Source organism: Tachysurus fulvidraco, chromosome 23 (assembly GCF_022655615.1).
Source record: "Tachysurus fulvidraco isolate hzauxx_2018 chromosome 23, HZAU_PFXX_2.0, whole genome shotgun sequence".
Classification (NCBI taxonomy): domain Eukaryota; kingdom Metazoa; phylum Chordata; class Actinopteri; order Siluriformes; family Bagridae; genus Tachysurus; species Tachysurus fulvidraco.
The window spans coordinates 5,365,969-5,392,721 of record NC_062540.1 but is presented as its reverse complement, the minus strand read 5'-3'; the positions used below and the strand labels follow the sequence as shown (position 1 = coordinate 5,392,721).

The following is a 26,753-nucleotide window of genomic DNA, read 5'->3' as shown; positions in this document are numbered from 1 at the left end:
CAGGGGATTCCCAGATTGCAGACATTTGTGTGTGTGTGTGTGTGTGTGTGTGTGTGTGTGTGTGTGTGTGTGTGTGTGTGTGTGGGTTTGTGTGTGTGTGTATACTAATGAGATGGAAGTTAGAGAGACTCAAGTTTGACCTTTCTTTTATAGATCAAAGTAGGTTTTTAGCAGGACTTAGTGGTTGGAACGTTTGCCTCGCACCTACAGGGTTGGAGTTTGATTCCCACCTGTCTTGTGTGTCTGCACGTAGATTACATGTTTTCCTTCAAGGTTCCTCCTCCAGTCCAGAGACATGCTTCATAGTCTGATTGGTATCTCTAAATTGTCTGTAGTGTGTGTGTGTGTGCGTGTGTGTGTGTGTGTGATTGTGCACCCTTTCCAGCGTGTCCCCTGGGATAAGCTCCAGGCTCCGTGTGACTCAGAGGCAGTGGTGGCTCCAGCGGTTAAGGCTATGGGGTTGTTGATCAGAGGATCAGGGTTCAAGCTCCAGCGGATGGATGGAATTGTATTGTGCACTTTTATTCAACCTTTCTAGTCTAATTTTATAGCTTCGATACTATGCTTTCTTAAAAAATAAAAATAAAAAAATTGACCCAAATAAGACCTAAGCTTGGAAATGACTGTTCTGGACCATTAAAGTAATTTACAGCTTGCAGGCTACACAAATGGCCAGGTGAAAGGGAAGCTGCGATGTCACTATTTTAGGGCCTGATAGATTTAATGCTCTCACATCTGGTAACCCTGATGTGACCTTGAGAAGCTGACACGCCTGAGATCCCACTGCTTTGGGATGCCTTCTTCAAAGCGACCTCGGTACTAATGATAACGGCCTTCAAACCGGCCTTGCCTCAATGACAAAGTGGTGGAGGTTGACTTTGCCCTGTGCCATGGAGTGGACTGTAAACAAGTTCCTTCTGTTTGGAAAAAGTGTGCTCTAATTGCCATGTATTTGCTGTTGAGTTGACAAGAAAATAACAGTCATAGTCACTGGCTCGATAGGCACCCAGGGTTACATGCTAACCCAATGGGGATGATGGATCTCATTTGGTGTTTTGGAGTCTACAAAAAAATGGATTTGATCTTTAAGGCTTCAGGTAGAAACAGTGAATATGATAAGGACTGGGAATTAACAGAGACCTGTGAGAAAAATCATACTGTGTCAAGAGTCTCTGGTGCTTCTTTTCTTTGTGTCCTCCGGAGCCGGAGTTTTTCTCCTGCTGGAGGACCTCAAGGCTTGTTTGATGGCTACTTGATGAGCTTGTGTAAAGGATAAATTATAAAGGGCTGCACTAGCCTGGAGGACACACACACACACACACACACACACACACACACACACACACACACACACACACACACACACACACACACACACACACACACACACACACAAAACAGCTGAACACTGTGTAAATGTTAACAGTCTAGTATTTCACAGGGATTTAAGAGTCTGTTTGCATATTAACAGTTTTTCGGGGGGATTTGTGCGAAGGACGGATTTCAGACACATTTGAACCGGCCTCCAAAACTATGCCTGGGTTTAGTCTAGGATTGAGCTCCTAATTTCACTCGGATGGCTTTGTTTAAAATAAAACTTGAACTTTTTACGAATTGTGAACCGTAAGAATTCTTAAGCTCTCGCGGGCAACGATTTCTTATTTTTACAACGAGCCTTAAATAAGTAACAGGCTTATTAAGTAGAAATTTACTCAAGAATAAACAAAATAAATAAAAAAAAGGTAGTTTTCTAAGATTTATGCTTATGTCCTGAAGAGAGTTAATATTAAAATATAATTTAAAAAAGCAACATTTTTATTCTGTTCACATGATCACCAGGAAATTTGTATGATGTAACTTCCTGCTGAACATGTGACTTTGGAAATGTTGACTTTGGGACAAATATGAATGTATTCTTTATTTTTTTTCCATTTACAGTACATTTAAAGCATGTTTTATTATATAGATATACATAAATAGCTTTAATTCATGAATTAAATGATTTTTTCTGGAACGTGAGTTTAACTTGGTATTAAGAACACTTTACCTGTGTGTCTTAGTTTTGTAAAAAATGACCACGAGCACATTCCTCTTACAGTGTTTACATGCCATGAAAAGAGTACTGCTGTATATTTCTATACTTTGGAGTAACTCTGTCAGTCTGATATGCAGGTAGTGGACTGGGAGAAAAAGCCGAGGTGAATATTGAACCGAGAATGCAGTTTATAAACTGTGAAAATCTAATAAAATATGGAATAATATGGCAGCCGTAATAATAAGATACCACCGAACATGCCGTCAAAGTTTTAATGAAATAAATAAATAATACAATTCTAATTCAAATTTAATTGGTCACATAAACAATCAATAACAATTAGAAAACAATTCAGGAATACAATTTAAAAAAAAAAATCGAAGTAGCGAATCTAGTAGATAAAATACTAGTAAATTTTCAGTAATTTATTTAACATTATAGAGCTTTTGTGTGTTGAATCATATAACTGCTAGTTAACTGCTATTAGACTGCTATATATAAAACTACTGGTAAACTGCTAGCTATGTTCATTGCTAGTGAACTGCTAGTTAACTGCTAGTAGACTGCTATACTATATAGAACTGCTAGTAAAAGGCTAGCTATGTTTATTAGGTAGCTACAGCTAAACATTTCGACTTCCTCGAATCCACGGAGGCTCGATGTTGCGTATTTTAATAGCCAGACGACATAAATGACTCTAATATGTGTCGTTCCCTGTTACAGATGGTTTGCAGATGTATTGAAAACGTCTGCATAACAATCTGATCTGCATTAGTCACTGGAAAAAAATTAACCGCTTAAGATCAGGTTTGATTGAGGAAACGTGTTTGAATAGTGAATTGGTGTTGGAGTTTGTGGAGTGGTGCTTCTTTGTGTAATTCATCCCCAGCAGGTAATTTATGAAACTTCCTGTGGCATAGTTTTAGACAGAGGCAGGAAATCAGGCCCAGGTGAATGACCACTTCTTAACTGAACCGAAAAACTCACTCGGAAAAATGTTACATCAGAATGAACGTAGAGAAGCTGAATACGTTTTTAAGATCCCCTGTTAGTCCATCAGGTATGAAGGTATTTTAGGAGACATCGCTTGTAACTTAGTTAGATTGTAAGCTCATTTAAAATAGATTAGCATGTGTGTGTGCATGTGTGTGAATAAAGCACATTCCAGGATCGTTTGTCATGGAGATTGTTTGTGTATCTTGAGTTAAGGAGCCGTGGGGGGAGGTCCGGCCCTCGAACACCTCTGAACCTCTTTCCCTGTGTCTTCTCTCTGCTGGAGAATTGAAGGAGGACTCTTTTGTAGAGCCACTGCTTTGTTGTGATTGCCTAGTTCAGGTTACGCAATTAAAGCCCGGGAGATCGTGTATCGGCTCAGTGAAAGGAGTACAACTTTTTCACACACTCCGACATTTGACTTGTTTGATGGCAAGGGACCGGGCTGAAAAACGAGCGAGTTCTTGAGCGCGACCTCTTTCTTCAGCTGTTGGTCAATCAAACATCCAAACAGCTTCAGAGGACATAGAGAAGCAAGGTCATTTTATCCAAATCAGGGATGAGAAAGTCAACGGTCTCGTGGTTGTCTGATCATGTGACACACTGTTGGTTACATCCAGGTGCAAATAAGAAGAAGTGTGGGCTTTGTGAATCATGTATGAGAGTAAACATGATTTCCTTAAGCTTAGTAATATCCTTTTTAATCACTAGAAGAAGAACACCCAGATCTCTCCTGCTTATTTTTTTCCTAAACCAGACCCAATTTAGTTAAACTTCCTAGTATTGTTTATGATTTTGTCTATTTAAAGCCACAGCTGTGTTCTCAAAGTATCTCTGGTCCAGACACAGAAGCTGAGACTACCTTGCCCATAAAAGAAGATAAACATCTTGATTGACCACAGATCACAGTGTGTATTCGAACTAAAAAGCTGGGAAAGGGCAAGATGTGCTCACAGACGCTTTCTCTTTTGGATGTGGGGTGAAGAGGGATGTGTTGAGTCTTATCCAGTCTTCTTTGGCACCGGTAGCACAGGCCAGCTTCACTCAACAGAATTTGCGTTCTCTCGCTGCCGCTAGCCAAGTTCTGCAAAGTAAAAAATGCACAAAGAAAATATACTCCGTCTGGAGCTTGAGACATGACCGCGTCCTCGGACTGACTTTGTCTTTACTTGGAATATCCTAAAGATATGTCTTTAATGCGGCAAGAGTTATTTTTAAGAGTTTTCTTTACTTATGGTAAAGAACTTCATCAGTTGATGATGAAATGGAATACCAAGCAATGAAGCCTCATGAGCATATGGTGACAATATTAGGCCAATCCTTTTAATACAGTGTCTTCTTGATGCTAACTATTTGACTATTATAAATTGCTAAATATTCCTTTTTTAACCGTTTTTGAACATGTCACATGTTTACCTGCATTCTTTCATTAGGAGTTCAACTAAAAAAAATAAATTTCAGCATCATGTACTTCGATTTAGCTGCTTACTAGTTAATAGGTTTACACCCTCAGCCCAAATATTGTATTACTCCTCATGTCTTTCAGCCAGTGCAAAAAAATATGACCCATAATGTCTACTACTAAACATTTTTACATTATATTTTATAATGTGTGTTAAAAGGCTTCAGAAACATATTTGGTGTTGGCCATCGGTGTGATTCATTGGATGATTGCATATCATGAAAAGCCACTCAGTGTAGAATATCATCATCAATCCATGACCCTTGGCCACTGATGACCTTGTCACAGGTTCACCGGTTGTTCTTCCTTGGAGTACTTTTGCTATGTACTAACCACTGCCTCCCAAGAACACCTCACAAGACCTGCTGATTTGGAAATGCTCTGATGCAGTCATCCAGCCCTCACAATGGCTGAACCTCAGAACCACAGAACAACTCAGAACCTTGTGCCAAATATGTCAAAGTTTAATCAAATACACCTCAAGAAGCTTTTATTGACTTCTTGATTCTGGACTTAAAGGTGGGGTTTCCGTTGTTTGAAAGCCAATGTTGACATTTGAAATCACCAAAACAAACACGCCCCTAACCCAAATGGGTCCCACCCCTGTTTTGATAGCTCCGCCCCACACATACACCAGACAAGTATAACCCAAGTATAACCCAGACAAGTATTATGGCGGAACCTGTTGGGGCAGCTGACCAAGGGTATATTTTTATCAATAAATGAACTCAATGAGTAATACTATGGTAATACAAATGTGTTTTTGTAGTACTGTGTGTTGCACCATGAAAGGTTTATCTCCGTTTCACGCGGAAGACGTTCAGTTCTTTCCAGCGCTGGAAAGCTGATCCTATATTAACACGGGTCCTGCTTCTTGCTTTATCGTAAGCCCTTCTTCGCTTTCTTTCTTTGTTTTTATCCACCATGTCAATGTTAAAAAAACTTTCTGCTAATGTCACACATGCGCACTGGACACTCTCTCTGCCCATATTGACAAGACACACCCCTTTCTGCTCATTGGCTACACGCTAGTTTTGTTTTTGTTTTGTAGCATTTCTCAAACAACGGAGACCCAACCTTTAAGCAAAAACAGTACAAATGTTAACAATGCAACAGGGAGCTAATGTTATATCAACTGATGCATGGCAACTAGTATTTTATAACTATTATTCCATTTGAAAATCAGATTTTCTTGTATAACTGCTAGTCAGTTGTCTTTTGAATTATACACTATGCTGTCTGCATCGCTCCTGTTTCTGTATTTGGAAATAAAGGAGTAATTTTGTCTCATAGTCCAACAATTAAAAGATTATTTGCAGGAGGTTTTGGAATGCTGTTTACTGGATTGTGACCCAATCCAGTATATCTGGACCTTGATCATGGGAGCAGACACCCCATCCAGCAAAAAGAGGGTCTCCTTACAAACAAACCTTATTTGCATTGTTTGTGTTTTTAAATGCAGCATGGAGGACTTGCTGACCTGAACTCCCACTGGCCTCTCCGCAACAACATAAAGCCAAATAAGGCCTAAGGAATGTGAATGTGAAAGTGCCGTCTTGGATTTGCAGCATTATGACTGAATTTGTGGTTTTCTGCATGATGACATGACAGTATTCTGATCAGCAGTTACCAAAAGTTTACTCAATGGTTTGGAGAATTTAATTTAGTGTCAGCGTGGGAAACTTCCTGTTTTTTGTTTTTTTTTAAATCATCTTCCGCTTTATATTGCAATTTCCCGCTGAGTTGCAATTTGTAAATGTAGACTTCATATGACTCCTTTACAGTAATCAAAAATTAAGAATTTCTTTGTCTTTGTCATATAAGGAGAATATTAGAGTAATATTAGCTTAAGTTTACACTCTCAGGATGAAATAATTTCTTGTTTATTTATATTACACACACCAGGTCAGTAGTTTCAGGTCAGTGACTTGAAGAAAAAAAATCGTAAACGAGACTATAGAATATGTCGAATATAAAACTGGTCACTCACTCAGGGCCAAAGAAATGGCAGCTTGTGAAAGAAGGAAGAGTTGGTGTGTGTTTCTGGATGTCGATTTACTTAAATGGTTAAAGTACAGTAGATTACTGAAAGTTTTAGCTCCCTATGTACTCAATTTGTCATGTTCAGCTTTTTGGATGATTTTGCCTTTTATGGAGTTTTGTGGGCATGAATAAATAGATTTCAGCTGCGCTGTGGATCTGGTCCTTAACGGTTGTGCAGCTACAACACACACGTGTGAGTTTGTAATTGAGTTTTTCTCCCCCAATTTTTTTATTTTTTATTTTTTTGTGCACTGTGCATTGTGGCTAATCATTCCTCTTAATTGAACACGCTTCTTCTTTCACTTTCCTTTCTTTGCACTTTCTCTTAATCAAACCCTTGGTCCCGTGTATGGGAACGTTATGATAAGTGGCAACATTTCTGAAATATATAACTTACACAATGTTTTTTTTTTCTTTTATCAACTGAATTCAAAATACAATTAAACGATTAAGAGCAAGAGCAGAAATTATTCATCTTTACAAACATTGGATTTTTGCCAGCAAAATGATTCACCAGACACTAACCCTCAGAGATTCTTGTCTTTTTTTTAACCCTGTTTCTGATATTTAGGTTTAACATTAACTGTATTTTAGATATTATAGATGTTTTTGAATAATGCAGGAAAAATTGAAGTGAAAAAAAAAAAAAAATACACTAATGCTAATTTTTGTTTCGAAATGAAAAACGTTAATAAGCATTATACGAAGCTTAACTATTCACATTATCAAAAGCTATTATTATATAAAACATATTTTTTCTGTCTTTTTTTAAATACCGTGATAATGAATAGAAAAATAATTTATTATTTAGCTTAATCTTTGAATCTAACAATTTTGCAGCTTTAAATATATCTGTTGCACTCGTTCCTTGTTCAACGCAGTCTATTATTTATTCAGTATATTCCGTTTGAATGGAAATGTCAGAAGGGAATGGAGCTTTGTTAAACCATTACAGTCTCTCTTTTCATCGACTGAGTCGTCATCGAACAACAGAAGCTAGTTTTGTCCCTGATGTGGCTTTCGTCATTCTATTGTGGAGCCAAGCAGGATTTTTTTATTTAGATAGTTGACTTGGAGGTTCAATTTAAGTAAAACACGATTTAATTGAAATGAGTTTTTTTGGGTCACTCATCAATGTTGTTAAACTCTACAATCACTAAAAGTTCATCATTTCATATATTGTTTAAAATAATAACGGAAATGTGAACAATGGTAGTTTGGTTATTGATTAAAGCCTTTCAATTATTTATTCTGGAACTTTTCACTGACAACTAATTTTGATTCAAATTGTAATTCGACTTGAGTTTAAGTTCTTTTTAAACTCTTGTGGTTTAGAATAAAGTTATTCGATTCATATAACCAGTCAAACAGACTAGTTCTGTCATCAGTGTAAAAAAAAAATGATAACACCGGTTCAAAGTGGATTATCCACCACTATAACTATAAAATTTTTAAAAAATCTGTCTTTCCCTGGAACCAGCTTAGTGTAGATTATTTATTTTCCAGCTGTTCACAACCTTCCATGTGCATAAGGTCCATTAGGTCACCATGTGGCCTTTAAGACATTACTTGACTTCACAAGAAATGAGGTGATTCTGCCTAAGAAAAGGCTAAGACACAAGGAACCTTCTTCCAATTTGAAAACCATGCCACCCTGATGGTTTGAAATTGGATCATTGTTGCCTCAGAGTCCACTGTTTATTTTGTGGTCTGGTCTGCCCAGCTAGAGCCCTTTTAAATTCGACACCACAGACCTCTAAAGTTCCACAGAGCTTTAAACTACGAGAGGAACCGTGCAATTTCTCTGTATGTGCATGACCGATAAAACACAACATTTCCATTTCTTGCTGCGCATGGCTGTAGACCTTGGGTGCTTTAACTGATCAGTGGGTGTAAAATCCTTCATGAGGATTGTGGAATTTTGACCCTGGGGCTGCTCGCTGCTCAACCTGCACTGCTATGCCGAAAGACAAGGAGAATAATTTTAGATTAGATAAACATCTGAACTTTATCTCCTATCTACAAATCCTTGCTAACCAAAAAGTCCATTTGAGCTTGGCCTTTTAAGCCCACTAATTCCATTCCAATCCCAGGCTCACAAATGGCCATTTAAGTGGTCGTGAGTGGTCAAGGGTGCAAGTGTAAGGTATATAAAAACCTTCTAAATTCCTGCCGTTTTGCTATATTTTCTCTAGGATTCCCATTGTTCTTTACTTAGTGCACCAATTCAATTTTTCAGAGAAGTTAATTAGCTAGCACACCAGGCAACTAATGGCACCATTAATACAGATTGAAGGAAAAGAACGAGTTGTTCATCATGTTTGTGCCCTGAACAAAGTATTAGCAAGTTGCCTATAAGCACCTAGAAGTGCAGCAGGTTGTAGGATTTAAGTAGCTTGTGCCAGTTACTTGTAGTGTAAAAGAAAATTCCTGTACTTGCTATTTTGCCAAATTGAGTAGTTTTCCTTTGAAACAATACCACAAAATAGCTACAGAAGTCACAAATTTTGGCTACGACAATCAAGGTTTGAGGTGTGAAGAGCATTATGATTAAACCTTGCTACATACCAAATGAAAAAGTTCTGCAAAAGTCAGTAAAAGAGGAATTCACAAGAGGAACAGTTCATCTTTATTATTCGTGAGCTCATCAGCGAGTAGGCAGCTGTTTGTAGCGACACTCTACGGAGTGGGAGGTCCCATGCCATTACTGACATTTCATCTGAGTAAAAGGGACATCACACACACACACACACACACACACACACACACACACACACACACACACACACACACACACACACACACACACACACACACACACACACTCAGACATAGACGTCTCCTCCAAAAAGTAAGATCTTCCATGACAGAGAAATGGAAAAAAGTTTCTAGTAAAAGTGAGTTTAGTAAAAGTAAACTTGTATGTAGTAAATTTATCTGCATTTGTTATAAACAGGACACATTCTAGACATCTGGAATTTATGGCGCATTCTTTTTTCTCTTTAGGGGAAAAAAAATCATTTTGGAAGTGTAGCGTTCTCAGGAAATGTTAGTGTGTGTGCGCTCAAATTCAAGCTCTAAACTGAAGGGTCTCGTCTCTAGCAGGTGATTATCTGAGAGGGAATTTTAGCAGACGCTGGAAACTCTAGACGTTAAAGCCGGCGAGTCTGAGAGCTCAACGTAAGCTCGAGCCGAACCAAAAGGCTGTGCAAAAGTCAAGATGTCTTCGCTCGTCACTTGTCTTTTGAGGTGGAGTTGGGTTAAGATTTACGTGCTTGGTGATCAGATTTCATTCAGAATGCACAATTTTCCAAAAACTAGCCTGTAAAAGTAAGCTTTTGGAAAGACAGTTTGAAAAATAGAATAAAACAAGCCTAGAGTCTGTACCACTGGAGAAATGTGCATGTGTGTATTAAGAGTTGCTCTTGTTTAGCTGACCCCCTTTTCGATAACTTGTCTCGGTCATGGCCTTTGGCACTGTCTCAGCAGGTTCGTGTGTTTTGGGTGAATGAGTTGGAATGAAGCAAGAAGGCTGTCATGGACGGGGGTTGTCGATGGTTCTTTCACGATAAACACCATTTGTTCCTTCGCCCTTGAGAGATCTGTTACACGCTGAGACGCTCTGTCTGAAAACCTCGTTCCCCTCCTCCTGTCTCCACCTGCACTTTATCATAAACAACCAAAAGGCTAGAGATAGGGATCAACATATTTGGCTTATTTGCTTTACTCCAGCGTTGTGGTATAAACCATTAGCTGTTCTCAAATCTGATTGGTCAGGAGGTATTAATTATCATGTATTTATTGAGGAGGTAATAATTATCATTTATGTAGCACCGAATAATTCACAGGGACTTCTTTGGAGGACGTGTTGCATTATGTAACAGTGATAGAAACATACTTAATCAACAAATTTAAAAATATTTAATTAAGAGAAGCATACAGTCGTTGATCTTGGTGACTTTTTTTGTAAGGGGATGTTTATTTAACGTCTATAGAAGAAGTCTCTGGTTTCAGTGTTTAGTAACATCAGTAAGTTTTCCAGACTTTTGTTTTCCTCGTTGCATGACAAGGTGTGTGTGCGTTTGTGTGTTTTTGTTGTAAATGAATATTTGATTAATATTAGAGTGTGTGTGTGTGTGTGTGTGTGTGTGAGCGAGAGAGCGAGAGAGCGAGAGAGAGAGAGAGGCTGGTGAGAGAACCATTTAGAAATACAATAACAGATAAAAGTTATTGGGGGAAACATTAGTTGAGACGCTTGATATTTTTCATACGGCGACTCCAGTAATTAAGAATCTCCACAAAGTAAGAATCTGCAGTCTCGTGGAAAAATGTTAGGTACCAAGTCCACCCCATCCCCTTCCACGATTCCCACTCCTTTTCTTTCTTCCACGACTCCCACTCCTCCCCCATTCAATTTCTCTGTTTTGTTTGTTTATTTATATTTACTTTTTATATTGCTTTTTCCATTGCTTATTTTGTAAGTACTTTAAGGTACTTAATGGATTAAAATGGCAAGTCATTTACTGTATTTTGAGTAATTTTTTGTACAAATAATAATAATAATAATATTATTAAAAACAATATTGAGTATAAAAAACAATATTGAGTACACACAGTTTCAAATCTGCATATGATTTTTTATTCACTTGTGAAATGTAAAGCAAGAATGAAACATAATGATACCTGATTGCTCATTACTGATACTGATCTGGAGTTTAGTTGGAATAAACTCACACTCATCATTTCCCCAGTGATCTGCAATAACAACTTGATTAAACCATCGCTTTGAGAAAGATCTTTTTTCTGTTGAGATAAACAAAGAGACGCTTTGTTTTTTTGGATGAGCAGATCGGCGTCGTCAAGGCCACCTTAGGCCCGGGATGATCTCATGCGACAGGATGCGAAATTATGGTCACAGGCCCTGAGGTCGAGGAGGGAGGATGCACTCAGTGAGGACAGAGACATTTCTGTGAGGTCGTCTGCATAGTTACGTGTGGGCTGACGCTGTCTTGTTGTGTTTTCTGTCTTTCAGAACTCTATGAACCTGCCTCCGGATAAAGCACGCCTCCTCCGCCAGTATGACAACGAGAAGAAATGGGACCTTATCTGTGATCAGGTGTAATATCTGTTTTCACCTTTGTCGCTATAATACTATAAACCTGGTCTGATCTGTGCTTGCTTAAATGTAAAAAGATGTCTAAGTCAAAACCATAATCCATTTAAAGGTCTGTGTGTATTATCCTAGGACATTTCCCAAGCTTTATTTGACGTTATAAAACCACAGGATTGCTCTGGATCACAGCAACTTATGAAACTTTAACACATTCTATTGAATGAGGCAATAAGGGATCGTATTAATGTCTGTTAATGGATTGTGAAACATGTCTCCCTAAAGATGTTTGTCAACGTTTCTTCTTTTTAAAAAAAACTCTGTTTTCTGTGTTAGGAGCGCTTCCAAGTGAAGAACCCTCCACACACATACATTCAGAAACTGAGGGGCTTTTTAGATCCAGGAGTCACACGCAAGGTAACATGGGCATTAGCTGATCTTTTTTCACCTACACAAAATACAGTTTAACAACATCTTGTGGGGCAAACCATCTTTTCCTGTTTCCTGATTTGAATTAGTTGATATCTGTAGCAATTTAGCTCTTAACCTAGCTTCAAAGCAGCGTTCGATTCACCTCAGGATTGTTTACACAGTGCCTAGCATTTCATTTGAAACAGAGACACAACAAATATATCTGACAGGAATTATTATTTCAGAAGCTGTTTGTGTTTTCAATATCATGGTTGCTGTAATATTCTGACAAGCCCAGTTATTTTTGGCTGCTGCTCATTAAAAAATATGTTTACTATAAAGTTGTTTGTCAGCTACAGTAGCTACATGCTATCCAAGTAGAATTTTAATGCTGATGTTTTAATGAGAATAAAATCAATAAATGTTTGTAGGTCTCCTGTAGTAATATTATTTTCCCACAGTGCTGTCGAACGTTTGATTGGCCAGAAGGTGTTGATTAATTTTTGATTTGTTTTTTTTAGTAAGGTTTATATTAAATGTATAATCATAGTTTTTTACACTGATATTGTTTCTTAGCATTTACGTACGGAGTCTAGAGTGTCAGCTGCTCTTCATGGCAGTCTGCGCTGTTGATAGTTTTCCTGTAGCAGCGTACACCATTCTGATTAATTCCTTGCTTTAACGATTCATGGCTCATTTAAATGCCTTTAATAAACTTGTACCGGTTCTGTAACATGTTGTCTGGATGTAGTGCTGTGTGGTGGTGTTGTTTTGCTAAAAGCCTGATAAAAATCAGCGCCTTCTCCTTCTTCAGAAATTCCGCAGGCGGGTTCAGGAATCCACCAAAGTTCTGAGGGAACTGGAGATATCGTTGAGGACCAATCACATCGGGTGACTTCTCATTCTCTGCTCTCCTCATGTGCTATCCCTCCCCTTCAAATCTCTCTCTCTCTCTCTCTCTCTCTCTCTCTCTCTCTCTCTCTCTCTCTCTCTCTCTCTCTCTCTCTCTCTCTGTCTCTCTCTCTCTCTTTGCTTGAGTGCTGTATCTCCCGGCTATACTATGGACTCTACTGATGAACTTTTACACTTTTTAACAATGTATGTGCTTGTGTGTGTCTGTGTGTGTGTGTGTGTGTGTGTGTGTGTGTGTGTGTGTGTGTATTTCCTTTAGTAAAGGGCTGGCTAGAGAATTTGCTTTGCTTTTGGTGCTGCCAGTCTCTTACCAATGCCGTGCGTGCGTGCGTGTGTGCACACGAGTGCATGTGTGTGAGCGTGTGTGCGCGAGTGCATGTGTGTGAGCGTGTGTGCGCGAGTGCACAGATGGTTTTCATTGTACCCACCCTCCATCCATTTTCACCAGCAGGAAACACAGTTGTGTACGTTGGAGAGTCAGGAAGCCCGAGCATCCAACAATGGAGTGTGTGAAAAGACAAAAAACACACACATGCGTGTAAACTCTCATGACTCACACTCCTCACATAAAGACAAAAGAGTGCCACACACAGTGAAACACAATGAAACTCGATGCAAAAGCGATTTCATTCATACGCACAGTCAACTTGTAAAACTAAAAAGTGCTGACATTTCTTGGAGCTAGACAAACTGTTGGGTTTATTACAGTCAGACAAAAATGCCAGTCTAACGTTTAGCTCATAACAAGCACAGACATTAACAGCACGGCTAATTTTCTGTTCATTATAGTTTTATTTGTCTAACGCTGCAAGTGAGGGTTGAAAAGATGTTCGGAAGTGTCCTGGGATGAGAACAGGAAATGATTTAAGATGCAAATCTTAGGTACAAAATCTTCCAGGTGAGATGATTGCCTGAGACTCTTTTTTTTTTAAAATCTTGTTGGGAATTACAGATAATTAGGGTATCCATGTGGGACTATCCAAGCCAGCAGAAAGTGAGTCACTCCAAGTGCAGAAAGCTCCAAACCACATTGCATCTGAATTTTCTTCAAAAGGATTTAAAAATCCGAGAAGTGAGTACCTCCATTGTGTTCAGAGAGGGCCGATAATCATTCGCATGCTCTTTTTCCTCATCAGTAAAAGTGAGTTTTAATGCATTTCCCATTGAGCTGGAGGAAACAGCATCCAGGCTATTTTCAGACTTTTCTTGTGGCGACATAAAAACAGAGCAGAGGTTATTGCACAGGCTTGAAATCAGGTCCCTTTCTGACGTGTTGTTCCTCGCCTCACTAAACCAATCTAAAATAGCATCTGGCAGGAAAGAGCGGTGGGGGAGAGACAGGGGGTGGCAGACAGGAAACTGATCAACTCAGCTCACTAACTTTTCAGCACACAGAGTATGCACTATACCCCTGTTTCTCTGTCTGTCTGTCTGTGTAGATTACTCTCATCTGTGCTCTCTTTCTCTCGTACTCACTAAAGGCAAGGCCAGCATTCATAGATCTTCTCCGTACATCTCATAATCGTTTCAATGTGACTCTGGATGCGTTTTAGCATCGGGGAGGTAGACTTTATTGATCAGATGTCAAAGAGTCAGCCTCCTCATCTCGTTGCTCTCTCACAGACATATGCCTTCCACATTCCTTAGCTGAGTGCGGTGGGAATTCCTTCAGTGTTTCTTGAGTTCCCCTCCCCCAAAACCCCCCCACCCCCCCAACTACAAATCTCAAGCTGGCCTTTATATATATATTAAATATAAATGAATACGAGGTCTTCTAGTGTGCCATGATGACAGTGTGTGTGTGTTTGTGCGTGTGTGTGTTTGTTTGTGTGTGTGTGTTTGTTTGTGTGTGTGTGTTGACAGGTGGGTGCGTGAGTTCCTGAATGATGAGAACAGAGGACTGGACATTCTGGTGGAATACCTCTCCTTTGCCCAGTGCGCTGTCACGTACGTCCACAGCCCACACATGTAGTGTCAGAGTACACACACACACACACACACACACACACACACACACACACACACACAAAGTTCTATTACGATGAATTCTGAACATGGTATGACCAGAATTTGTCCACATTCCAGATTCTCTCCTGAGTGGGATTGGTAATATCAGGTTATTCCCACTCCTGTTATGTATGTGCTTATGAGGGTGAGACATGGTTTTGCTGATGAGACCTTGTTGCAGTAACGTGCGAGGCTTTGCTGAGCCCTGCTGAGCTATAAAATACTCAAACTACCTTTTAGCTGCTGTGCAAAATAACACTTCTTCAAAACTTACTGAGCTCTGTAGCTACTGCTCCTCAACCTTACCCCCATGCTCCCTGTATTTGTGCTTCTGTGCGTGTGGTTGTGCTGCTATGTGTGTGTATGTGTGTGTTTATGGTTCAGGTTGGATTTTGATGGTGTGGAGAATGGAGAGGACGGCTCACTGGACAAAGCCAAATCCTGGAGCAGGTCCATTGAGGATCTGCACCAGAATGGTTTCAGTACACTGGTGCGCTCGGTGCGCCACTCGGCCCCTCGGTACGTAAGGAAGATGTGACCCTGCTGCCCTGCACATCCTTGTCGTCTTACTGCTTGCCTTACGTCTATCTGCTTGTGTGTCTCACCTGATAAAGCCTGATAAAGACAGCGATGCTCTGCGAGAACTCTGTGTGTTAGATGTATGCTTCTATACTGACCTTTGCACTAGATACGATTCAAATTTTTTATCAAAACGTGTAATAACGGAGCATGTACCATAGTGGTCGGACGGAGAGACCACTATGGTGCACGCTGTTATAAGAAAATAAGCATCCTATTACGACAGTATAACCCAGAGCCATTACCAACAGAATTTTAATATTTTTCAGTAACATCACATCCTGGAAGTTTTTATTTTATTTTTTAATTTCCATTATACTACAGCGATCTGCCCAAAAATAGTAAAGAATGACATCATATTTATCCATTTAACAGTGCTGAAAATCTCACACACATTAAAGGCAGATAAACATTCATGATTCAGATTAAACGTTTGTGATAAAATTAGAGGACCACTGCAAAGATTTATTCAGTAAAAGCTTGTCAATATTTCAGTGAAGGGATCTGGTATATTTACATATCTCTTCTTTTTGTTTCTGTCAAAAGTGATGTCCTGTGTTCAGTATACAGGAAACACATGCTAAGCTCCCTCTACATTTAGATACAGTACCTGTTCAGAGAAGAAGCACGTACCAGAAACCACAGTACCATGTCACTGCGCGTGTGTGTATTGAATAAGAGTGTGTGCTGGTGCGCTGGCGTGATTTCCGATACGTGACCCACATTGCTGAAGCTGCACATCCGGCGAGCAGCACACATATTACACGATGAACTCATGCATCTGTTTTTAATGTAGCATATGTCTGGCGTTATTGCGGATAAATAATCACGTGAGGGTCATGTTAAAATTTGCTTGTACAGCCCTGATTATATCGTTGTTTATTACAGGCATGGTTCGACAGCGAACAGCAAAACTATCAAAAACTCCAGGATTGTGAGTCAGAAGGATGACGTGCACGTGTGCATCATGTGTCTCAGAGCAATCATGAACTATCAGGTACTTTGCACAGCGAGCGCTTGATACAGAAATCAGATGACACTCTGTATCTCCCTCTAGTGGTTTAAACACTGCTGTTTAGATATAGAGGATTATAAATAAAGTGGAAGTTAAAGCGGCAATCAGCGACTCTGGTTCCTGCCTATAAAATATGCCGCCAAGAGAAAAACCTGGTCTGTGTGAAGCCCTGGGATCACAGAAACTGGTGTGCAGATTCTATCATGTTGCCTGTCAGTTCGAGAAGCTTCCACTGACATTTATGTTTTTAAGCCCAGACCGAATGTATGGATTTGTATTGGGATCATTGCTTTCAAAGAAACATTTACGTGAGTGTGTGAACTAGGGTGTTAGGGTTTTACCACAATGACTGACGGAACCTTAAAAAGAGCATCAGATAATAAATGCACTCACGGATCAGGAGACGAGGTTCAGGTCAACAACCCTGAGTCTTAACTGACTTGAGCATGCGCGTGAGTGTGTGTGTGTGTGTGTGTGTGTGTGTGTGTGTGTGTGTGTGTGTGTGTGTGTGTGTGTGTGTGTGTGTGTGAACGTGTGTGTGTGTGTGTGTGAACGTGTGTGTGTGTGCGTGAACGTGTGTGTGTGTGAACGTGTGTGTGTGAACGTGTGTGTGTGAACGTGTGTGTGTGAACGTGTGTGTGTGAACGTGTGTGTACCTGTATGTGTGTATACGTGTGTGTGAACCTGTGTGTGTGTGTGTGTATGTGTGTGTGTGTATCTGTGTTTGTGTGTATATACACTCGCATGTGTGTGTGTGTGTCTGTCTGTCTGTCTGTGTGTCTGTCTGTGTGTCTGTCTGTGTGTCTGCCTGTGTGTCTGTCTGTCTGTCTGTCTGTCTGTCTGTCTGTCTGTCTGTCTGTCTGTGTGCACGTGTGTGTGTGTCTGTATGTTTGTATGTATCTGTGTGTCTCTGTGTTTGTGCCCTGTGATAGGATGGCACCCAGTCCTTGTGCCCCGAGTCTCCTCTGATAGGCTCCAGGCTTCATGTGACTTTATAGTATAAGTACAAAACATGCATGGAAGTTAGTTGATTAAAATGGACAAATCCTCATAATATTTGTTATTTATCTTATTGTTCTGCATTATAAGCTAAAATCTAGTCTATTTTTAATCAATTATATATGTAAAGATTCCTTTTCTGTTCTTAGTACGGTTTCAACATGGTCATGTCCCACGCGCATGCAGTTAATGAAATCGCCCTGAGCCTGAACAATAAGAACTCGCGGTGAGTAGAACTTTATTAACACCTCCAGTACAAAAGGTTCAATTATACGGTGGGATAGTTTACAGGACAATACTCAAAGGACCTGATCACCAGGTATTTTTACCTAGACTTGAGTGGGTGTGAAGCGATTGTATGGTGTACAGTATGAATGAACTCTTTATGAAGGATTACCAAACTTGTAGGGTTTGTAAATGAGGAAGTACAGTATGTGTAAATAATAAGAAGTGTGAAATTTAAAACAAACAGTGGGTGTTGGGGTGCAAAGACGGTTGGCGGAGGTGGGAAAGGTTGTCACGTTCTGGCATGTTTAATATTTAGATTTTTCCAATTATTTCAGGTACGAGGTAGATGTCCAGTAGATATGTTGGATATTAGTATGATTTTATATTCACACTCTACAGCTGTATAAAGACTTAAATACTCATTATTATTATTATTATTATTATTAAATAAATAAAGACCAAGTCCTTCACATAACTTCACATATTTTGTCATATTTTTATCACAAAATTCCATACATTTTTATTTTTATTTTTATTTTTCATGTTTATTTCCAAACCTGAACTTTGTGCCATATTTCTCCTGAACACGAGCGGTGTATTAGACAGAAGGCTAATTGTTCATCTTCTTTACAGTTATTGACTTCTGCAGTGACAATCAGCTCTATTTAACTAGACATTGTACAGCCTACACTTACTAACCTCACATCATGACTGTTTCCAGAAATGTCACTGAGTTTATGTTTTTAATGCACTGCCACTCCCCTTCCCTCTCCCTCTTTCTCCCCCGCTCTCCCCGACCCGGATGCCGTAGTCGATGTAATTTCTTGGGATTTTTTTTTTTTAAACGGGATGTACAGTACATAGCTACTCAGTACTTGAGCCGGTGCCAAGGTGTCACTTTACAGTACGTACTACAGAATTGTCACAATTTTCACCAATCCGCATATCCCTAAGTTAGGAATATTATCCCCAACAAAAACGTCTTGCTGTCCCACGGTGACCTAGTCTGGACGTTAAATATGAGCCGAATGACAAAGCCAAACGCACAAACAGGAGTTCAGCTGCTGATTTTGAAAATTCTCAAACAATGGACACAAAGCAGAGATTTTTCCCCTGAAGGACAGATGTTAGACAGGCTAGGTGGATAAGGTTTAGTCAGATATATGACTTGTAATGTAAACCTGTTCATTGTTTGGGTCTCTGCTTTGACCTTTTTTTTTTCTTTCTTCTCTCTGTGGAGCCGAATATTCACAGCTGTCCTTGTTTTTTCGATGCAGGACAAAAGCACTGGTCCTGGAGCTTCTGGCTGCCGTGTGTCTGGTGCGAGGGGGCCATGAGATCATCCTTTCAGCGTTTGATAACTTCAAAGAGGTATCTTCCTGAAGCTGTGTACACGTGGCTATATGGATGATATGAAGTCTGGACAGGGATAGAAGTGTTGACAGTTGATGAGATTGGGGTATTGTGTGCACTAGGGGAGTTCCAGTAAGTTATATGCAACAACACAGATCTTTTCTGTTTAGACTGAACGGTGGGAAAGTTCTGAATGCGTCTTAAATACCACGACGTACTATTTTAAGCTTACCAAATACGAACCAACTGCAGAGTGTGATAACGATCTGCGATTTTGTGGGAGAGAGTTGCCTGCCATTACATTTCTTAACCTTCCCCCCGTTCTGTCCAGTCGGCTAAATGCCGGAAACCTGGAAATTGCTACACTCTGCCTGGAGCAGTCTGAACAATGTGGGAACCAAAACGCTCGATACGCAACAGCTCCAAATATCCCCAAGCCTCCACTTTACACACATGGGCACGATGTATGTTAGGGATGTAACTGAATATGAATACATTATTCAGGATAATCAAATAATTGGTTTTAAAAAATGAACATTTCCTTTCTTTAATAATAGAACGTCTTTCCCGTGGAAAATCATATCCAGGTTGTAATGAAAGGCTGTCGTAAGCATCCCATTTAGACCTTCGGTCGCATGGTGTACAAGCTTCGTAGTAGATCCTGATTTTTAATTGGTGTCTGTTTTCAATTCAGTCGATTTTTGCGAAAGATTTCATTGTTTTGACATAGAGATTATTGGCTAGCTTATTGGTTGGGAACTATAGATGTTCAAGAGTGGATTAATGCTCTACAAGATGCTGTTTGTTATATTTTCAGAATGAAAAATGATTGTTAAGCAGACGCTCTGGGCGCTATGTATAATGTATAAAATACCATTCATCAAAACTTTGACTCCAGACTGTTTTTATATGAAATATTTTCAGTGCATACTTCATAAATACCAAGCTTATATCATATCCTGTGTTAGAGTATGTTTTGGAAATGCATCTTTCCCCATTAATAACAGCAATTAAGTTTGCTTTTCTTTACTAATGGCTGGAGTTGACCTCTTTAGACCTACAATCCAAATATTTACTGCATCATAGCATTTTAATCCTGGACTGGAAGTTTGGATTAAACCCAATTTTTCTTGGATTGATAATAACTTGTATAATAGTAGACTGGGATTTTTAAAGCCTTGTGAGATATTTTAAAGATGAACCCAGTTTCACTAATATTTCATTCGCGCTTTGAAATCTACCCATGAGGTGTTTACCCATGTGATGGTTATCTAAGGAACGCTAACGAACGTTCCTCTTTACCCTGAAGGTGTGTAAGGAAAAGCACCGCTTTGAAAAGCTGATGGAGTACTTCCGCTGTGAAGATGGCAACATCGACTTCATGGTAAATGAACCGCTTCACTCGACCATAACATATCTTGAGTTTTACATTGTTCCATCTTTGTGATTTGTGTCCCTCTGTTGTATTGTGTGTTTCTGCTCATATACCAGGTGGCCTGCATGCAGTTCATCAACATCGTGGTCCATTCCGTAGAAGACATGAACTTCCGAGTGCATCTGCAGTATGAATACACTAAACTGGGTTTAGAGGATTTCCTAGAGGTGAGGAGTGGAAGCTTGGAGTGTTCTACAAACAAACTTATGTACCTCTAGTTATGGAACTCTTTGAGATGAAACCCTATTTGACACCGGTCTGCAAAATCGACTTATCTGAAATTTTCAGTGAATTATTTTATAAAAAAAAGGCAGGACACTCTTGGGTTTGGGTGTGAGACTTAAAATGGAATAAACGTACAGAGAATTTAAGTGGTTGAAAATAACACCTTCATTGAACTGCTTCTGAACAAGCTTTTAGAAGTGGGTTTGATATCATCATTCACTTTTGCAGGAAATCATTCACTTTTCTTTAAATATATTTCCATTAGCATGCTATGTAAATGAAAAACTTCAGAAAAACTACAAATTCCATATGAGCCATTCGAGTGTGACATTACAAAAAAAAATAAAAATTTTTGGCCCCCGACTCTTAATAACAATAATAACAATAATAATAATAATAATAATAATAATAATAATAATAATAATAATAATAATAATAATAGTTATTATTATAACAATAATAATAACAATAATAATAATAACAACAACAACAACAACAACAATAATAATAATAATTAATAATAATAACTTAATAATTTGGGACATGGTAGCCTAGTGGTTAAGGTGCTGGACTAACAAGTTGGAAGGTTGCGAGCTCCTTCCAGCTGTCACTGCTGGGCCCCTGAGCAAGGCCCCCCATTCCTCAATTGCTCAGTTGGAATCATGTAATGTAAGTAAATGTAAGTTTCTTTAGGTAAGGACATCTGAACACTGCCGTATTTTAATTTATTTTTATTTTATTTTTTATGTTATTTCAATTTGTTTTAATTTTCCAGCATTTTAAAACAAACCTGTCTATTTTTGACTTCAGGTAGAAATGGCTTTTTATTTTCCTCCAGGTTTCTGAACACTGAATCTATAAAACAGTTCCTCTTAGTTGAGTAATAAAAAATTTTCACACTCAATAAAAATGCTCCAGATTGTTGTCCATATTTTTGGTATAATTACAAAATATATCTATGTTTAATCAGATGACAAGTCATTTAAATAAATAAATAGAAGTTTGGAAAAAAAACCCCATAAAATCTATATTAAGAACTATAAATCTAACTATTACTAATCTCCTATTGCTAACCCATGGTTTATGGTGCTAGCTTCGATTCCAATGACCAATAAAACAATGAAGTGTAACGTTAAACAAACTCATAAGCAGTTTTACCAGCTTTGGTGAACATGTAACACAGAATATATCTCCTAAAAAAATAATTCAATCAGATTGTCTTTATCTATGTTATTTTTGTAATTGTGATATATGTAATCCTGGGTTCCTCAGAAATCCAAGCACACGGAGAGCGATAAGCTGTCTGTGCAGATCCAGGCCTACTTGGACAACGTGTTCGACGTTGGAGGACTGCTGGAGGACGCAGAGACGAAGAATGTGGCTCTTGAGAAAGTGGAGGAACTGGAAGATCAGCTGTCTCATGTAAGAACTGTGTATAAATATGTATACATTGCCCTGGTCCTCAGAGATTACTGTTCCTCAGCATCTATTGGTGCAACTAACGCTAGCAAAGGATCATTTTCAGAGCATGGCATTAAACTGCAGTGGATACTGAGTGGTCTGTTTGTTTTCTGCTTGAGACTTTGTCAGAATAAAACACGTCTGGAATGGAAACATTTCCCCGGATTGTTGGTGGCTTGAAATATGTTCATAGCAAAGGTCATGCACTGACTCCAGACACACACAACAACTCTTGTGACATCTGGGGCTAGAAACCATGGGGGTGGTGGAGTAGAAAAAAATATACGCTAAAGAATTTCCAAGATATTCCCTGATCTATGTGTCATCAGGCTGATTTAAAACCGAAAGTAATTCTGCTGCTAGTTTCATCTGCAATGACCTAAAGTAGAAAGAGAAAGCATGCCAGAGAAAGAGAGACAGAGAGACAGAGAGAGAGTAAGAATTATCATTAACCTCAGCAGCAGTGAAACAGTTATGGGATGGCTGCCCGGAATCTCATCAATTACTCACTCTCTTCCTCCTCATCATGATCCCTGACTTCTCACTACCATGGTTTCTCCCTCTCTTCATGTTCTTCCGCACGCACTAGGTGACGGAGAAGCTTCTGGATGTGGAGAATGAGACGGTGATGAAAGTCGCCGAGCTGGAGAAGACACTCCTACAGAAAGACAAGGATCTTGCTGCCATTCGGGTAAGACTGCGCTTTTATGCACGGTTTTAGAAACGCCTTGGTTAGAAATAATCTAACAATCTAATCTAATAATTCTGTTATTTTTACAGAATTTAATGTGATTTATTGGTATGATTATATTTAACTGATAGCACCGTATATGACTGTAAACTGTGCTACGCTTATCGGTTTAATTATTTATGGTGAATTTTACTATAGCTTAGAATAAAGACATGCCTCTTTTTCTATTATTCCTTATATAAGGGTTATATAAGTGTTTAGTCTGAGCTCGCTAAGATATTTATTCATCTTAAAGGAGGAATACATACTTTAGGATTTATTCCAGTTTCATTAAGTTAAATATTCAGTAATTTTTTTTTGTTAAATGATGAAGTGGAAAATAAAAGATTTTTTTGGCTGTATTTTTGTAGTCTGTTAAAGGTGCAGTATGTAATATTTATACATGTTTCTAGACCAGAATTAATGCTAAAAAACAATTCTGAATCACAATATTGCCATGTAAAAGTTTTGGCTATGTTCTTAATTAGAGGCTTCTGTTTCCATTTTTTTTCTGTCCCAGAAATGACCTGTGCTCCTGCTCACATATATGTTTTAAATAAGAGAAGCGTATATGCTTTAAACAGAAGTGGTGAAGGAATCAGCTTGTGAAAAAGAATAGCTTGTCATTGTTTTCCTTACAGTTGTGGATCACTGTGCATGCAGTAGATGGCACTGAATATGGCACGCAGCTCCTTTAAAACTCAAATGTAACTTAAACCGTCCCTATGTATTCTGCCCTGATCTAATATTTTCTTCATATTATCTCTATACAGGAGACGTATGAATCGACGAGCTCTCAGGTGCGTACGCTTCGACGTGTGATACAGGAGAAGGACGTCGCCTTCCAGAGGCACACTAATATTGAAAAGCGGCTACTGGAGCTCGAGCAACAGGGGACTATCCGCTTGAGGAAACAGCCTGACGGAGACTTTGCGATCGAGGCTGTTGGAGGAGGATCAGGGCGAAGCGGTGGAGCTATAGACATTATGACTGGAGCTCCTCTTAGGGAGCTGAGCTCCGGCAGCACAACCCTCAGTGTCAGTTTGCCTGCTGCTACTGTGGAAACACCTGAACCTCCTCCTCCACCACCTCCACCTCCACCACCTCCACCTCTACCCCCAGCAGGTACTGCAGCAGACCTAGTGTGCATATGGCTAAGTTTGAGGATGTTTTCATTTCCCAAACCGCTAAGAGCAGACCTCAGAGGATGTGAGAGTAGTATTTGTATGAATGGAATATAAATGGTAGTACAGTATTTCAGATATTTTGATATCATGAGGATGAATTTATTTATCCTTTTATTCTTTTCAGTACACGTCCTGCCCATAGTTTTCCGCCTCACACATCAAACACATTTGAGAAAAGACACTAGTTATAGCTATCGTATTTAGGATTCATCTATCTGTCCATCCAACCGGCCGACTACGTGCTACGTCCGCATTAACATGTTAAAGTGACACGAATCTGATTTTCTTCAAGTCTTTCAAGACACAAAAGTCTAGTCCACTTTTGCATACCATACCATACCAGAATGAACACACATATCCGATAAAGATGAACGATGTAACATGAAACTATCAGATAGGAATTCACATGGGGTTTTTCCCAGCACACACATGCACTCACTCGTGTCGCTGTTGTCATTCTATTTGGCAACACAGCAAAACAATAACAGGCCAGCAACAGCAGTACAACTATGGGGAAGTTGGTGATTTCTTTGCTAGTTGGGAAATCAGTTCAAGCAAAATGGGAAAGAACCTTTCATATCATAGGGGACGTTTAAGGGGAACATGTTTATTCGGGTTTTATACCATCTGATATGATGTCATTGTAGCAATAGGTCTATCTATCTAGTCAACCATCTATGTTGATGTTTTTCCCTCTGTTGGATAAACTTAAACACAGAATTTACGCGATTGAACGCCTTCAGATTTTACACCCTTATAAACAAAAACTTGGGTCATCTCAGAGCGTAGAAGTCGGTTCGATATCATTTTCTTTGAAGATGGAAACGTTTGTGCGAAAAAAAATAAACCGATGTTGAATATATTGATAGATGAATGCATTGCTTCAGTAAGCGACAGAAATATTTATGATTTTTTTTTTTTGTGTGACACGAAACAGAAACAGGCACAAATTCTATTTTTTGGCATCTGGTAAAAAAAAAAGAGTTCATTTTTGGAGTTGGGAGCAAACTGGAGGAAACCCACATTGACAAAGGAAGAACATGAATGTTTACACACAAGTTTCCACACGCCTGAGTTTCGGCAGGAACCGAGGTCACTGCAGCTGGAAGGAAGCAACAATACCACAATACAGCAATCAATTACATTAGTTTTGAATTCAATGCTACATTACATTTAGCTGTTCAGGTACAGTAACTAAATGCATGGAATAAGCTTCTAGGGCTTGATGTTTTTTTCATTCGAAATATTCCAGACTTCCTTCACTATAGGTAAATGTTTATGAAAACATATTTCTGCATATCATTTATAATGAAGTCATGGGATTTGTTAGGGATATTTTGCTTTCATTTGCACCTTGTTCTCTCTCACAGTCACCGTTGTTGTAGCGTAATCCGAAATTTAAACTTATTTTCTAACACTGTTTTGTGCAAATCTCAAACTTTAGCTTGTCTGACATTTGTCCCAGCATCGATAACGATTTAATTCATTTGTATAGCGCTGTTATCGATCAACATTGTCTTAAACCAGCTTTACATAAGTATAGAAACTGAACATTCATTCATCATTCATTTTCTATCGCTTATCCGAACTACCTCGGGTCACGGGAGCCTGTGCCTATCTCAGGCGTCATCGGGCATCGAGGCAGGATACACCCTGGACGGAGTGCCAACACATCGCAGGCCACACACACACTCATTCACTCACACACACACACTACGGACAAGTTTCCAGAGATGTCAATCAACCTACCATGCATGTCTTTGGACCGGGGGAGGAAACCGGAGTACCCGGAGGAAACCCCAGAGGCACGGGGAGAACATGCAAACTCCACACACACAAGGGGGAGGTGGGAATCAAACCCCCGAACCCTGGTGGGTGTGAGGCGAACGTGCTAACCACTAAGCCACCGTTTCCGCCAGAAACGGAACAAAAATGAAAAATGTAAAAATGAAGTATACTATACATCACTAGCATCCATCCCTAATGACAAGCCCGAGGCGACGGTAACAAGAAAAATCTCCCTGGGATGATATGAGGAAGAAACCTTAAGATGAACCAGACTCAGAAAGGAACCTCATCCTCATTTGGGTGACACTCTACAGTAAATAGTGTAAATGTAAATAATGTCCTTTCTACAACAGTTTGTACCAAACTCAGCCACACAGGTCGCTCGAATTGCTTTCAAAGTAGAGGTGTTTTGTAGCTAAAACTAAAGGAAAGGGAAAAGTAGGGAGTTTCCTTCAGCTCAGGAGAGAAAGCACAAAACACACACACACACACACTATTACTGTTAGGGAAGCATCTGTACTGGGGATAAATGTGTGTCAGAGTGATTTCTGGCCTCACCGCTGATAATGTCCTGTGCCGGTTGGCAGTGTTTGGTGCACGTGAGTTAAAATGTGATGTCTGTTTTATAGCAGAGTGTCTACCACCTCCACCTCCACCTCTGGCTCCTCCACTTCCTGGAACTTCTCCCTCAGTCATCCTCAGTGTTGGTTTATCAGGTGAGCGTGTTAATATATTCACCATTTCCCAGAATCTCTCTGCATGCAAACGTTGTTTCGATTC

The 26,753-nt window shown here is 39.4% G+C and overlaps 1 protein-coding gene across 7 annotated transcripts in view; it reads left to right on the top strand.

The window, feature by feature from the left end:
* Positions 1-26,753, top strand: part of fmnl3 (formin-like 3) — a 49,661-nt gene that overhangs the window by 11,071 nt on the left and 11,837 nt on the right. For 5 of the 7 annotated variants that reach the window (XR_003440383.2, XM_027144537.2, XM_027144536.2 and 2 more), the window contains exons 2-15: positions 11,566-11,649; positions 11,980-12,060; positions 12,869-12,945; positions 14,830-14,913; positions 15,358-15,492; positions 16,441-16,549; positions 17,716-17,792; positions 19,072-19,165; positions 20,457-20,531; positions 20,639-20,749; positions 22,080-22,229; positions 22,858-22,959; positions 23,772-24,123; positions 26,603-26,689. Coding sequence is in view for 6 of the 7 variants with exons in the window: in XM_027144537.2 (XP_027000338.1) it covers positions 11,566-11,649; positions 11,980-12,060; positions 12,869-12,945; positions 14,830-14,913; positions 15,358-15,492; positions 16,441-16,549; positions 17,716-17,792; positions 19,072-19,165; positions 20,457-20,531; positions 20,639-20,749; positions 22,080-22,229; positions 22,858-22,959; positions 23,772-24,123; positions 26,603-26,689 (1,618 nt within the window). In the remaining variant the exon portion in view is untranslated. The remainder of the gene's footprint in view (positions 1-11,565; positions 11,650-11,979; positions 12,061-12,868; positions 12,946-14,829; positions 14,914-15,357; positions 15,493-16,440; positions 16,550-17,715; positions 17,793-19,071; positions 19,166-20,456; positions 20,532-20,638; positions 20,750-22,079; positions 22,230-22,857; positions 22,960-23,771; positions 24,124-26,602; positions 26,690-26,753) is intronic. The other 2 variants (XM_027144535.2, XM_027144541.2) reach the window with 2 other exon arrangements.